The 16,338-nt window shown below is 36.4% G+C and overlaps 1 protein-coding gene across 2 annotated transcripts in view; it reads right to left on the bottom strand.

The window, feature by feature from the left end:
- TRIM23 (tripartite motif containing 23) overlaps nt 1–16,338 on the bottom strand; it is a 36,233-nt gene that overhangs the window by 2,683 nt on the left and 17,212 nt on the right. For both annotated transcript variants that reach the window (XM_045186287.3, XM_024578419.4), the window contains exons 6-10: nt 14,658–14,873; nt 10,980–11,114; nt 3,282–3,411; nt 2,667–2,777; nt 1,510–1,634 (exon numbers count right to left, since the gene is read on the bottom strand). In XM_045186287.3, the coding sequence (XP_045042222.2) occupies nt 1,510–1,634; nt 2,667–2,777; nt 3,282–3,411; nt 10,980–11,114; nt 14,658–14,873 (717 nt within the window). The remainder of the gene's footprint in view (nt 1–1,509; nt 1,635–2,666; nt 2,778–3,281; nt 3,412–10,979; nt 11,115–14,657; nt 14,874–16,338) is intronic.

Raw genomic sequence — 16,338 nt, 5'->3', positions numbered from 1 at the left:
CATGCACAAATAGGAATATACTTATTTTGGGGGGGGGGGGGTTTACTTAACACACATGTTGACTATAGATAACTTTCCACTATCTATAGTTGGACAGCTGATGGCAACTGGGAGAACTACGTGAGGTTCTAAGGTCCCCACTTTGAAGAGGACTGAGGCTTATTGTCCTATGTACAATGTTTCTTTTATCTTCTTCAATAAATTATCTATTTTTCATATTACATGGCTGGATACCTCCTGGACAGAACTTGTACATTTGCAAAAGTGTCTGTAGGATGACCGGAGGATATTTGTCTGCAGGACTTATTATCAGAGATAGAATTTCAGGGTAAAAGCTTTGACGGGTATTGCCATATTGCTCTCTTAAGAAAAATGTCTCAGTTTAATAACCACATCACAGTATACGTGAGTCTGAGGATTATCAAAGACTTTTGTCTTTGACATTATGATAGTTGGAAAATGGTATATCACTTTTCTTATTTGTGTGTCTTTAATCATAAGTACAGCAAAGCATATCAGCTTTTTTTTTGGCCTTTTCTTAATTAAGGAGAAAATCCTATATTTCTCCTCCTCCTCATGACATCTGAGTGGCTATAGCCATCAAACCGTTTTCATCCTCCTAGAAACTGAGGCTCAAGGTCTACGAATCTTCCACTACTCCTGTCCTTCATCCTCCCCATTTGGTCACCAAATTACAACAATTCTACCGTTATGAAACGTCCTCAGTCTACTTCTACCTATCTGTTCCTCTAACAGGAATCTTGTTACCTCTCTCAGTTGAATTACTGCAGCAATTTACTGCATCTTCCTGTCTCCAGTCCCTTGCCCTGATTAATTCTACATCCTACCCCCAGGACTGCAGTCTTAAAACACTGATGTGATCTTATAACCTACTAGTCCAAAAACCTTTAGATGGTTCTCCTTTGCTCGTAGAATAAAACTTAAATTTCTCGGTCTGGGACAGTCAGGCCTTCACAGTGTGGCCTCACTTGTTATTCTAGATTTCTTCACCCTCTACCTGCTCCTCACAGGTTCATTTCATGCTCCCTAAACATACTTTTATTTTCTCAGCCTACAATGTTTTTTCCTTCATATACTAACTCAAAGTCTTATCCATAATTTCAACTTACCGTAATTTCAACACAAATCCTACTTTTTTACAAACCTTACAAAATGTCAGCTTTAGAACTATTCTCTCTCCAATTTGCCATAACAATTTGTTAATATTATTGAAGTTATTTACCAATTTTCTTTGTATCAGAATCTCATATATATTCACTTACCTGTTTACTTACTTACACTAGTTTCCAGAGAGCACCAATTACCTTATTTCTTTTTCGATACCCCAAGGTACAAAGTACAGCACCTTCTACACAGACTGTACTCAGAATATATTTCAGAAACTTCATAAATATCTACTAATTATATTTTAAAACCTTTCCAGCCACTTTATGATGTGAAATGCACAAGACTACGAAAATAAGCATTCTAAAATAAAAAATGTGTTACCTGTTTGTTAGCAAAAATCAGAAGCAAAGCATCTCGGAGTTCTTTTTCTGTTAACAGCTTTGCGAGTTCACTGTGTGCTTCATTAACTCTGTCTCTATGACTGCTATCGACAACAAACACAACAGCTACCAACAAAACAACAACAACAATTCAGTCAGTTACCTATTAAGATTCAGTAAATGGGAAAAATATTTTTATGCTCCCATTATTATCTTATGGGTAGTCCACCATTACTATTTTTACAGAAAGGCTGCCTATTACTATAGGAGCAATAACTAACAGTATGATCTCGAATATGTCATGTAACTTTTCAGCTTTCATTTCCCCATCTATAACAAGATTTACACCTGCTCTACCCAACATGAACTTTTTCTCTTAATGAAAATGGACCTGTCATGATCTACTTACTGAGGCTACCTGTTCTTTGATTGCTACTTCTTTTACCAAAAGATAGTTCTTTAAAAATAAATAAATCACCACTTTATCTTTCCAAGATGACTTTCCTCATGATCAAAATTCCATTTTTTTCCTATTAAGCACTGTCTCATACTAAACTCAATATTGAAAACCCCAAAGTGAAAGTAGGATGACATGTGGAACAGGTGGCATAAACATAAGCTTTGTGTTAGGGTACAGGAGGCATGCTGGGCCCCAAATGTGAATAAATGCTAGGTGGAATACATGTGAAGTAACACGGTTTGGTCAAAAGCAAATTGCTGTAGGTTTTTCTGCAGATAACAACTGTGAATGGAAATGGACCTATTAAGATATTACAATGGGTAAGTATTGAATTGAGCAGCAGAACTATATACCACAAATTCTGCTATACTCCACAATACTGTGAGCAATCATACTCAATGACACTAACAGTATACTTTAACTGCCAAGAGCAGCAAGAGCTAAGTACTCTTAACTGCCCACATTTCTAAGTATTGTTTTTATGCTATAATTACAGTTTTTCATGAAATATCCCAAAGTACACATCCCAATCTTTCCGCCTTCACTTTTTTAAATGTGGGGCTGACCACCAATATTTAAAGGTACAGTCATTATTTAATCAAGGCTTAAATTACCAGCTTTATTAAGTAAATAAATATACTGAAAACTGGCATCCTAAGAATCTGAAAAATTAAGATGTCATTGTTTTCCCCTCTTACCTTGGGTATTGAGGTAATAATGTTTCCACAATGGTCTTAATTTGTGTTTTCCACCTACATCCCAAATAGTGAACTTTAGGTTTTTATATTCTACAGTTTCCACATTGAAACCTGTTTTAAAAAATAGTTACTTTAACGCTGAACTTATGACAATGAGTGACATACCAAACACAAGGCAACCCCATTTAGAATTGTGACTCAGAAATTACCTTCAAACAGCAGCATCTACTGCTGCCCCGCAACTCTACTCCTAATAACCCTTCCTGGGAAATGTACACCTTTACCAGGCGTTAGCCCTCTAAAGTTTCACCAGAGTCCCTGCCAATTCTGTACCACTACCACCTCCTCACCCCGACCCGCAGCCAGGGGCACCAATCCTTCATTCCGTTCCAACTGTCCCACCAATACTCTGTTCCTTATTATCCTGCCATCCATGTTTCAATCCCGAAGCCACTGAATCGTGCTTTTTTCCTTTGAAATGTTGATGTCTTAGGGCCAGAAAAGAAGCCCACCTCCATGCCAAAATGGCATAAAATAAGATCCCAAAAACTCAGCTGTAAACTAAGGTTTGTTAATAAAAGGTCCATTAGGTAAAAAAGCAATACTCATACTTACCAATTGTTGGAATAGGCTGCATAAACTCATCCTGTTTTAACTTAAACAAAATAGTAGTTTTTCCAGCACCATCTAATCCTAATGTAACAACTCGAATTTCCATTTTTGGTCCAATGTGAACTCTATTGTCCTATAATTTAAAAAAAATTAAATCTTTTAATTTTGATACAGAGTTAGAAAACATTAAGATTTATACTTTTATTTATAAAATGTCACTGTTAATTATTCCTCCTACTCATTGTTCAACCCATTGAAATCTGAGAAATCTGAGCTGTATTCCCTAAAATACCTTGAATCTGATCGCAAGAGAGAAGAATCACTCCTGATTGCTAAATCCCTTAGTAAAACTGACTACGTTGTTTTTATATAAATAAAAAATACATATCCACTTACTCGAGATTTTTTTCGCTCAATTGAATCTTCTTTAAATAAGGTTTTTTATACTGTGCTAAATATATTAATTGACAATGAAAATTGCTGCTCACTTCCCAGAAAGGTCCAGCGAACAATTTCATGTATATCCCTCCAGACACTTTCCTATGCACATACTGGTTGATGTATACAAACAAAACAAATATACTTTTTAAAAAGCTAAATTAAAAAAACATATACATTGCAACTAACTTTTATAATCAACAGTGTATTATGGAATCCTTCCATTTCAAAACATAAAAACCTACCTTTTTCTTTCAATTGCTTCATTATATTCCATGAACCACGATTAGCCAATCCCCAAATGACAGATGTTAGGTCATCCCTATATTTCATGTATTATGGAAAGTGAGCAATGAACGTATTTGCAATGAACATTCTTGTATATATTACTAGCTGCATGACCCCTCTGCCTCACTTCCTTCATCTATAAATGAAGGATTAAAATAGTACCAAACTTACACAGTTTTTGCATGGATTGTTTTTTTAAATACATGCAAAAGTCCTTACAACAGCTCCTGGTATGTGATAAGTACCATATAAGTGTCAGTACTCATTATTTTGCCTCCTCATTTTAGCACTCTTTTCTTTTATGATACAAAATTGTCCTGGTGTTTATCCCACCTCTTTGGATGTTCCCCTCATCTGCATGTTCTCATTCACTCCCAAATATACAATTCAGTATAGTCCTAAGTCTCAGAAATAAAACGATCTATGGACCAGAATATCTTTGTGAGAACTCAAGAGACCAGTTGTAAAGCTAAAATACCCAGGCCAACATAAAACCAGGAAGGGATTCCAACAAAAACGGTAGGAGAATTCACAGAATTCTGCTCACCCATTTATGCCTCTGCCCCACCTGGAAGAGAACAGTGCAAGTAGGAGGAGAACTGTCATACCAGGACAGAAACATAAGAATTTACCAAGCACCCAATGTTTTGGCTTATCTGGGGGCAGCCTTGGATAGAGACCAGTAACTATCTCAGTCAGCAACGTAATTTGAAAGCCAGTGGAAACAGAGGCAAGGACATGGCACACTGGAGCTGCTGTTGCACAAGGAGAATAAGAGATTACTGGCCTCTGAGAAAGTAGGGGTAAGCTGGTTAGGGAATTTGAGACAAGCCAAGAAAAGATATATCCAGAAAAGACTTGAGAAGTCTAGAATCTCTTGCAGGGCTGACTGGTAAAGGTCTTCCCAGGCTCAAAGCTAGTTCATTAGGATTTGGAGAGGTAGTTGTTTATTCAAATGCCCAAATCTCAACAAAATATGACAAGGCATAAAAGAAACAGGAAAACTTGACCTAATCAAAGAACAAAATAAAACTCTAAAATCTGAACGTGAAAAAAATTCAGATCTATGAATTGCCAAAGAATTTTAAATACCTTTAAGAGAGATATTCAATAAGGTAAAAGAAACAGAGACAAGTAAGATTAAAAACAAACAAAGATTGGACAAAATGAGAATATCAGTAGAGATAAATTTCAAGAAATAACTAATACTTTGGAGCTGAAAATATAATAACTGCACTGGAAAAGTTCACTAGAGAGTTTCAATAGCAGACTTCAACAGGCAGAGGAGAGAATCACCAAACTCAAAGATAAGTCATTTGAAATCAAGTCAGAGGAGAAAAAAGAAAAATGAATGAAAAAACCCTACGGGATGTATGCGACACTAGCAAGGAGACCAATGTGTACATTATGAGTCCCAGAAAGAGGAGAAAGAGAAGGGACAGAGAGAGCTTATCTGAAGAAATAATGACTGAAAACTTCCCAATGTGAAGAGAGAAATGGACATAAAAATTCTAAATCAATGCATTCTAACTAGGAAAAACCCAAACAGACCCACACTGAGACACATTAGATCAAACTGCCAGAAGTCAAAGACAAAGACAGGATCTTAAAAACAAGAGAAAAGTGACTCATTGCAGACAAGGGAGCTTCCATAAGATTATCATCTGATTTTTCAGCAGAAAGTTTGCAGGCCAGAAAGGAGAGGGAGGATATATTCAAAGTGCTGAAAGGAATAAAAACAGTCAGAAGAGACTGACAGTTGTCAGAGAGGAGGGAGGTTAGGGGACTGGGTGAAAGAGGTGAAGGGATTAAGCAGTACAAAAGTAGTTATAGAATAATCACAGACATGTAGATTACAGCGTGGAGAATATGTGACAAATATGTATGGGGCCAGGTGGGTGGGTACTTGGAAGCGTTAGAGGGATCACTCTCTAAAGTACACAATTTTCTAACCAGTGTGCTGCACATCTGAAAGTAATACAGAATAATATTGAATGTAAACTGCAATTTAAAAATAAAAAATTAATTAAAAAAACTGTCTACCATGAAATGCTATGTATGGCAAAACTGTCCTTTCTCAGCCCTGGCCAGGTAGCTCAGCTGGTTAGAGCATCATCCCAGTATGCCAAGGTTGTGAGTTCAATGCCCAGTCAGGGCACATATAAAAATCAAACAATACATGCATAAAATAAATGGAATAAGAAATCAGTATTCCTCCCCTCTCCTCTCCTTGCCTCCCTGCCCCTGTCCTCCCCTTCCTTCTCCCCCCTCTTCTTCTTCCCTTCCTCCCTCTCTCTCACTAAAATCAATAAATTTTAAAAAGTTAAATTAAGAAAATAAATTGCTCACAAGAGCAAAAGCTGAGGGAGCCATAACTATTAGATCTGCTCTAAAAGAAATGTTAAAGGGGTCTTTCAAGTTGAAATAAAAGGATGATAAATAGGAACACAAATACATATGAAATAATAAAATGATAAATGTAAATATGTGAACAAACAGTAACCTGTATTATTGTAATTTTGGCGCATAAATTTTTATAGATTTAAAATAACAAAAATATTTTATCTACCTGAAACTAATATAAAAATAATATCAAATGTAAACCGTAATTGAAAAGTAAAAAGAAGAGAAAAAATTTTAAACTGTAAGACTCTGTTAATAGGTATACAATATATAAGGATGTAATTTGTGACATCAGTAACAAAGTGTGGGGGTGAAATAGGATTTTTGCATACAACTGAAGTTAAAGTGTAATCATTTAAAAATACAATGTTAGAACTAAGATGTTTTACATAATTATAACGTTAAACACATGAAATTCATAGAATACACACAAAAAAGGAAATGAAAAGGGAATCAAACCATGTCACTACAAAACAATAAAATACAAAAAAAAAAAAAGGCAGTAAGGGAGGAAAAGAGAGACAAGATGTATAGAAAACTACAAAATGGCAATAGTGAATTACTAGGCAATAACTATTTTAAATATTAATGGATTTAATGTCCCAATCAAAAGACATAGTTTAACTAAATGGATAAAAAAGCAAGATCCAACAATATGCTGTCTACAAGTGACTCATTTTTAACTAAATGGATAAAAAAGCAAGATCCAACAATATGCTGTCTACAAGTGACTCATTTTATTTATAAAAATAGACAAATTGGACTGTATTGATCCTAAAAGCTTTTATGAATCAAAGAACACAGTCAACAGAGTGAAGAAGCAACCTAGGTAGTGGGAGAAAGTATCTGCAAATCATGTATCGTGATAATGGATTCATATACAGAATAGAGAACTTCTACAACTCAACAACAAAAAATCAAATTACTCAGTTAAAAAACAGGCAAAAGATTTATACAAAATGTCTCCAAAGAGTATACCAGGTGGCCAAAAATCATATGAGAAGATGCTCAATATCATTAGTCATCAGAGAAATGCAAACCAAAATCACACGGAAATATCACCTCATACCCATTAGGATGGCTACTGTTAAAAAAAAACAAACCCAAAACCAAAAACAAGTGTTGGTAAAAATGTAGAGAAATTAGAACCCTGTGTTTTGTTGGTGGCATTATAATATAGTACAACCACTATGGAAAACAGTATGGCATTTTCTCAGAAAATTAAAAATTGAACTACAATATCATCCAGTAATCTCCTGGATGTACATCCAAAAGAATTGAAAGCAAGATCTCAAAGAGATATTTGCACACCTATGTTCACAGCAGCACTATTCACAACAGGTAAGAGGTGTAAGTAACCCTAATGCCCTTGAATGAATGACTGGATAAACAAAATGTGGTGTATGTCACATTCTATGGCATAAACTTTGAGGACATTGTGCTAAATGAAATAAGTCAGTCACAGAAAGATAAATACTATATGATTCCACTTACATGAAGTATTTAGAGTAGTCAAATTCAAAGAAACAGAAAGTTGCCAGGAGCTGGTAAGGTAGGGGGAAGAGGAGTTATTGTTTGTAAGGTACAGAGTTTCAGTTTTGCAAAATGAAAAACTTCCGGAGATTTGTTTTACACAAGTGAATTTACTTAACAATATCAAACTGTACATTTAAAAATGGTTAAGATGGTAAATTTTATATTATGTGCTTTTTACCACAGTAAAAAAAATGTGGTACATCCTCACAATAGTGAATCTTGCAGCTACGAAGAGGAAGAGGAAATGCCGCTGTGTACCATTACGGAGTACTCTGCAGGGTATACACTGAAGTGACAAGGAAGGACAAAGTGGAGAAATATGTAAGGTATTCTACTTTTAAATGCAGGGAGTGTACAGATAAATACATAAAAATACTTCTCTTCATATTTTAAATGATGAATAAAATAAAGAAGAAATTCTTAATGGTTTTCTATGGGGAAGGGAGGAAAAGAGCACGGGATCAAGGAGATACGAGACTGCCCTGAATGCACCTGCTTTGCAGATTTGACTCTGGACCATGTAAACATTTCACATAATTAAAAAACAGTATTAAACTTTTTTAAAGTCTCTAAAAATAGAAAGCAAAATGGAACACATGAACCTTTGTAACCTAGGGGAATCTAGTTTAAAAGAGATTAAAATATGTAAAACAAGTAGAGGCTTTGTTTGGATTCTATCTCACAAATAAAAGAAACTTAAAAAAATTTTTTAACAATCTGGGAAATCTGAATACTAACTGGATAATGGATAGTATTAGAGATTTATTGTTAGATTTTTTAGGTGTGATAACAGTATTTTGTTCTTAAAAAGAGTCCTGACCGGAGTTCTGGCCAAGATAGAGGCATAGGTAGAAATACTTTACTTCCTTGCACAACCAAAAGGATAACGATCAATTTAGAAACAAAAAATAACCAGAACTGCCAGAAAGTCAAACCGCATGGAAGTCCAACAACCAAGGAGTTAAAGAAACATTCATCCAGATGGGTAGGAGGGGCGGACACAGGCAGCCAGGGCAGAAAGGACTCCCTCAAAGGTGGCAGACCAGGGGTCCCACATTCACGCAGATAAGCTGGGAGGAACAATTGGGGAGCGAGACAGATCTCAAAACCCAGGGTTTCATTCAGCACAGGAAAATAAACACTCAAAACCTCTGTCTATAAAAACCTGTGGGGATTGTGGCAGCAGGGGAAACGCCCAGTCTCACAGAATAGTCTGTTGGAGAGACCTACAGGTTCCTAGAATGTACACAAGCCCACCTACCTGGGAATCAGCACCTGAAAGGGTACAATCCACTTGTGGAAAGCGAGGGAAGTGACGGGAAAGTGGGGTGAGAGCCAAGCAAGCAGCATTGTTCCCTCTCTGAACCCTCCCATACATACAGCACCACAATGCAGTGAAGTGGGTTGCCCCCGTCATGGAGAATACCTAAGGCTCCACCCCTTACAGTGTAACAGGTGCACCAAGACAAAGAAATATGGCTCAAATGAAAGAACAGATCAAAACTCCAGAAAAAGAACTAAGCGATGAGGAGCTAGACAACCCATCAGATGCAGAGTTCAAAACACTGGTAAAAAAGATGCTCACAGAAATTATTGAGTTTGGTTGCAAAATGAAGGAAGAAATGAAGACTATACAAAGTGAAATAAAGGAAAATAGGGACTCAAATCAACAATTTGGAACAAAAGGAAGAAATACATCCAAGCAGAACAGAATGAAGAAACAAGAATTCAAAAAAAATGAGGAGAGGCTGAAGAACCTCTGGGGCAAGTTTAAACGCTCCAACATCCAAATTACAGGGCTGCCAGAAGGAAAAAGGAAGAGCAAGAAATGGAAAACTTATGTGAACAAAGAATAAAGGAGAATTTCCCCAATCTGGCAAAGGAAGTAGGTTTCCAGGAAGTCCAGGAAGCCCAGAGAGTCCCAAAGAAGTTCGACCCAAGGAAGCATACATCAAGGCACACCATAATTACATTACCCAAAATTAAAGATAAGGAGAGAATATTAAAAGCAGCAAGAGAAAAGGAGATAGTTACCTACAAAGGAGTTCCCATAAGACCATAAGCTGATTTCTCAAAAGAAACCTTGCAGGCAAGAAGGGGCTGGAAAGAAGTATTCAAAGTCATGAAAGGCAAGGACCTACATCCAAGATTACTCTATCCAGCAAAGCTTTCATTTAGAATGGGAGGGCAGATAAAGTGCTTCCCAGATAAGGTCAAGTTAAAGGAGTTCATCCTCACCACACCCTTATTATATGAAATGTTAAAGGCACTTATCTAAGAAAAGAAAGATCAAAAATACGAACAGTAAAATGACAACAAACTCATAACTATCAACAAGTGAACCTAAAAAACTAAAACTAAGCAAACAACTAGAACAGGAACAGAAACACAGAAATGGAGATCACATGGAGGGTTATCAGTGGGGAAGAGGAGGGGGAAAGTGTGGGGAAAGGTACAGGGAATAAGAAGCATAATCAGCAGGCACAAAATAGACAGGGGGAGGTTAAGAATAGCATAGGAAATGGAGAAGCCAAAGAACGTATATGTATAACCCATGGACATGAACTAAGTGTGACGCAGAGGGTTGAGGGAGCGCAGAATGCTGGAGGGTGGCGGGGTACAAGGCGGACAGGGATAAAGTAGAGGAAAAAAATTCAGACAACTGTAATAGCATAATCAGTAAAATATACTTAAAAAAAAAGTCCTTACCTTTTAGAAATATACATGAAAACATTTCATAGATGAAATGATGTGGTGTTGGATTAAATATGTTGGGATTTATTTCAAAATAACCTGAGAGACTGCAGAAAGAAAAGGAAGTGGGGAAAGGAGGCATGAAATTTAAAAGTTTTAATTGTTAAAGTGAGTGATGGGTACGGGGAGATTTCTTATATCCCTTTCTCGTCTACATTAATAAATTTTTTTAAATCCTATGACTCATGAATTTCTTAGTTGTCTTTTCAAGCTGATTATCTTGGAATGTGAACAATTATGATTAGTCAGAAGAGAAACCTGAAATGAAGTACAGTGTATTACCTTTGTGAAAGTGACAGGGATACTGGCATCCAACTGAATATGATCTGCAACCTCTGTAAACTGCTGCTGCTGTTTTTGCAATGTTTCCAGTAACCTTGTAATTTCTTGTTTTGCCAAGACAACTCTACAGTCATCCTAGGAAAGAGAAGACTGCTTATAAACAGTTAAAGAAATAAGGAAAAAAGAGAGGTCATCTCATTAACATTCCAGTATTCAAAGTTAACTTAAATGTAAATTTGAGTAGGATAAAAATAATCAGGCATTAATAAATAATTTAAGAACCTATCAACAGAAGAATGAATAAACTGTGGTACATTCACAAATGTAACACTATATACTACTACGAGAATGAGCCACAATTACATGTGATGATATGAATTTTACAAACAATGCAGAGTATAAGAAGAAATGACATATGGAATTTACACTGTATGATTCCATTTATATTAACTACCAAGCAGGCAAAAATAAAGAATGCATTAGAAGTCGGGACAGTAGTTTATCCTTGCGGAAAAGGCAGGTTGTTACTAGAAGAAAGTCTGAGGGGTTTCTCAAGTGCTGGTAATATTCTGTTACTTGATCTGAATGTTGGTTATACAGTATTGTCCTGTCTGAAAATTCAGGCAGCTGAACACTAATAAACACATTTCTGTACATATGTTGTACTTCCATAAAAAACAATTTTAAAATAATTTAACATATATATGTATTGGTTAAAAAAAAGAAAGGAAAAGACAAGAGGACTATAGGTCAGATTTTGAAAAGCCTCCCTCTCCATCTAGGTCCCCAGGCCTTCTTCTCAAAGTCAAACACCTTCCAGTTCCTCAGATGGTATTCCGGATATTCTACACATATGCCAGTATGTTCTTCATTAGACAGAGATCTCCCGACAATATGTAAGCTCCATGAGTGCAGTGATGTTGTCAGTTTTTTGCTCACTGTTGCATATTCATATTAGTTGACAGAAATTCCATTATTCCAGTTGCTCAGAACAAAAACCTTGAAGTCATTCTTGCCTTCTCCTCCCTAATACCCTGGATATCCTGAAACGGCAGTTCTAACCGCCACTAACCAAGCCGCTATTCTCTCTCACTTTGGAATTCAACAACAGCCTCCTAACCACTGAACTCCTTCCTTCCATCTTTGCCCTCCTTCAATCTTATTTTTTACACATCAGCCAGAGTGATCCTTTTAGCAAGTATGATCAAGTCATTGTTGTGCTCAAAACCCCATGTTTTCCTTATTTCAATCAGTAAAAGCTGAAGTCTTCCAATGGCCCAAGGCTTTCTTTACATACAATCCCTATTACCTCTGATTTCAGCTTCTATCACACCCTCTTCTGCTTACTCTATTCCAGCCACAGTAGCTTCTTCTTGCTGTTCCTCAAACACACCAGGCATGCTGCCCCAAGGTTTTTGCTCTAACCATTTGCTCTGCTGGAATGTTGCTCCTCTCAACAGGGCTTGAACTAATTCCTCCACCTTTGAGTCTTTGCTTAAATCTCATCTTCTCTCAAAGATGTTTACCTTGACTAATAATGCAATCTGCTATACTTCCACACTTTCTTTTTTTTCCTTAGCTCTTATCACTTTTTCATATATTACATAATTTACTTATTTAGATATGGTCATGGTTTATTGCTTGCCTTCTTGCTGGAATGCTAATTCCACAAGACTATAGTTTTTGCTTGTTTTGTTTACTGGTATAGCCCATGATCTAGAATGTACATAGCATATAGTAGGCACTCCATATGTATTTGCTAAATGAATAGATATATCCTCATTATTCAGCATCATGCTTGAACTCAGAGGAGAGGGATAATTAAGTTTTGTTCTCAAAATTGGTAATAAATGTGTGATGTTCCATCCATTCATCTGTTCAATTATCTCTATGGCAGGAACTTTTAAGAATATTGATAGCAGTTAGGGTTCTGTGGCCAAAAATCAGAACAAAACTAACAGGTCTTTATGAAGAATGAATCAAAGACTCCAATTTCATCAGCATTAGCACAGTGAGATAGTATCACATCGTTCACAATTATCAGCCACTTTGAAACTATGCTCCAGAAATTCTAAAAACTTCTAAAATTTCAGTAACTATGAACATACTTTTCAATAAAGTAGGTAAAAAAATACTTTGAAATTTTTAAGAAAATAGGATTTTGAACATGATCCATTTTGATTTTGCCATGTGGCTTGATTACCCATCTGAACAAGTATATATTCACTTCTTTCTATCTATATACAAAGAATTTAGAAATATAAAGATAAACAAGATGCATCTCATCAATATCTAAGGCAAAAATACATCCTGTATCATTCAGGTTCAAATCAAGAAACAAAAACCATACCAGTTATGTAAACAGGAAGAACTTAGTTATGAAGAACTGCTAACTAGGTGTAGTTATTAACTAGGTAACTGAAAGGATAAAAATATCTCTGAGGTATTATGGAAACAGCCACCACCCCCAGGGTTGGGGGAATAAAGGGGGGATGCTAGAAACTTACAGGAAGGGCCCTACGGGGCTCAAACTCAGCTCTCTGAGCAAAGCTGTCTCCTCACATGAGGAATGACATTCACAAGGACCCCAAGCAAATGGACCTACAGGAAACCATTTCCACCTCCCAGTCCCTTTCATGTCCCTGTTGGCAGAGGCTGAACTAACATGGAATACCCAGCTGGCAAAGGAGACAAGTGGTTTGTAGAGTTCCAGTCCCAGCATCACAAAGCAGAAGATAAAAGAATAGAATTGAAGCTCAAAGACAACTTAATCAATGACATATACAGCAATTGTTACGATTCAATGTGATGAGGACTAAAAAAACAGCTCAAGACTGATGTAGTTACAGCCTAGCCACATTAAGTCTAATTAGATATTTAAGAAAAAAAACTCCACAATGGTAAAAAGTTTAGCTTTACAGTAATTTGGAATCAACAAAATTAGTAGGAATTAATCAGTAAAGGTAAGGTTGACTGCAATTTATCAGGAATTCCTAGGGCAATAATTAGCCTTATTTTGCCCTATGCAAATCCAAAATAGAAATGAGTTAAGACTGACATTTTTGTTAAAATAGCCTTAAATACAATTTACTTAAAAAGTGCATTATGTGCAAACTGGGTAACAAAAGGCTTCTGATAAAACCAAGAATCTTTCAACACATTTGCCCATTTCATGATGGGTGATTTATAAGCCCACCTGCCCACACCACACTGAGTGGTCAGCAGTTTTTGACCAAAAACTCTATGATCCCCATACCCCACCTTCCCTATTACCCCAATCTCACCCCAAGAGAATTTTTTTTGTTTCCCCGGATGAAAAAAGTCCTCAAAGAGAAACATTTTGCTCATATGGAAGAGGTGAAACAAACAAACAAAAAAGGCAGAAGCACTAAAAGACATCAAAATTGACAAGTTCAAAAACTGTTTTGAGCAGCGGAAAAACACCTCAGTAGGTGTACTGCCTCAAATGGAGAATACTCTGAAGATGACTAAATTTTAAACATGTAAGAATAAACACACAACTTTTTATAAATAAGTTCCAGGTTTGGGGGGTCCCCTCAAAACATAAAAATATTTATTAAAGTAGTAAAATAGATCAGTGATTATCTCTGGTAATTATCTATTAACCTTATAAATCCTTTTTCTTAAACTATATCCTTCCCATGGTTAAATCCCTACCTGCTGCAAAGTCTTTTCACAATGGAGACAGGCTGTTGAAACCTGGGACAACAAAATAGTCATATCTTCCTGTTGTTGCCTGAGCCAAATCAATTTTTCTCGAACGTGAGCATCAACAACACTTAGAGCCATTTCCTCTTGGCGACACAGAGTTTCATGTAGATCAGAAAAATAAGCTCGAACACATGACCGGGCATTCTCTGCAGTACCTGGTACCTAAGTAAAATAAAAATAAGTTTTAAACAACTGTAACCATAACAAAGATTGTATATGTAAAATAAAGAAAATTCAAATACCATCTATATCCTTAAAAATTCTAAACTTTGTATCTCCACGCTACATCTTCCCCTAGACCAGAGTCTTTGGATATCTAACTGTTTAAATGAATCTCAAGCAAAAAGGAATACCTAATCTCCACTCTCTCCCACTCGAAACCCAGTCACCTCAATAAGTGGCAACTCCATCACCAGGTTGTTCAAGACAAAAAAACTAGAGCCATCTTTAACACTTCTTTCCTATCCCACAACTAGTTCCTCAGCAAATTCTGTGGAATTCAGAATATATACAGAATCTAATCATACACCTCATCACCTCCTCTATCAACCTGACCCAAGCCATTATCATTTCTCACTAATTATTGTAATAGTCTTCTAATTGGTCTCACTAGATCCAACCCTGCCCCCTACAATGCATTTTCCATCTAGCAGTGAGAAGACTTTTAAAATTGTAAGTCAGAAAGGTAATTATTCTTTTGCTCAAAACTCTTCACTCCACTCAAAGTGAATGCCAAAGTGAGTGCCTTATATGCAATGTTCAAAGACACACTCCCTGAGAAAAGGACCCCTGAGCAAGGACCTGAAGGAGGTAAGGAGGAAGCCACACGAACATCTTCAGGAAGAACATTCATGGCAGAAATAGCAAGTACCTATAAGGCCCTTTGTGACCTCAACTCCTGCTACGTTCCCCCTCAATAATTCTATTCTAGCTACACTTAAGTCTCCTGTGTGTGGTATGTTTCTTAAGCACACCACACACATTCCAATCTCGGGGCCCTTTCCACTTGCTTCTCTCTCTGCCTGTAATGCATTTCCCCCAGACATTTGCATGGCTCCCTCTCTCATCTCCTTAGGTATTTGCTCAATGTCACCTTCTCAGGGAATGTGTCCCTGAATACACATATAAAAGTGCATTCTTCCTTTCCCTTGTTTTTCTCCAAAGCATCTTACTTCTGCCATAAGTATTTTACTTACTTATTGTCTCTCTCCCCATACTAGAATGTAAGCTCGGCAAAAGAGTTTTTTGACTTCCACAGTGATGTCTCCTCAGCTAGAAGAGTGTCTGGCACTTGGCATGTGTTCAATAAATATTTGCTGAAAGAATGAATAAAATATTTCCGCTCCAGCACAACAATGTCCAATAGAACTTTCTGTGATAATGGACATGTTCTATACCTGTACAGTCCAATATGGTAGCCACTAGCTACACATACTTGAAATACAGCTAGTGAAACTGAAAATCTAAGTTTAAAATTTTGTACTTCATTTAATTTTTAAATGACTTAAATAACTACGTGGCTACTATATTTGACAGAGCAGTTCTAGCATTGTTCACCAATGACTTAGCTTTAAATTTTTTTGGTTAACCAAAAAAATATTACATTTTGTCTATTCCTATATTTTAT

The sequence above is a fragment of the Desmodus rotundus genome, chromosome 1 (assembly GCF_022682495.2).
Source record: "Desmodus rotundus isolate HL8 chromosome 1, HLdesRot8A.1, whole genome shotgun sequence".
Taxonomy (NCBI): domain Eukaryota; kingdom Metazoa; phylum Chordata; class Mammalia; order Chiroptera; family Phyllostomidae; genus Desmodus; species Desmodus rotundus.
This window is presented reverse-complemented; position numbering and strand designations above follow the sequence as displayed.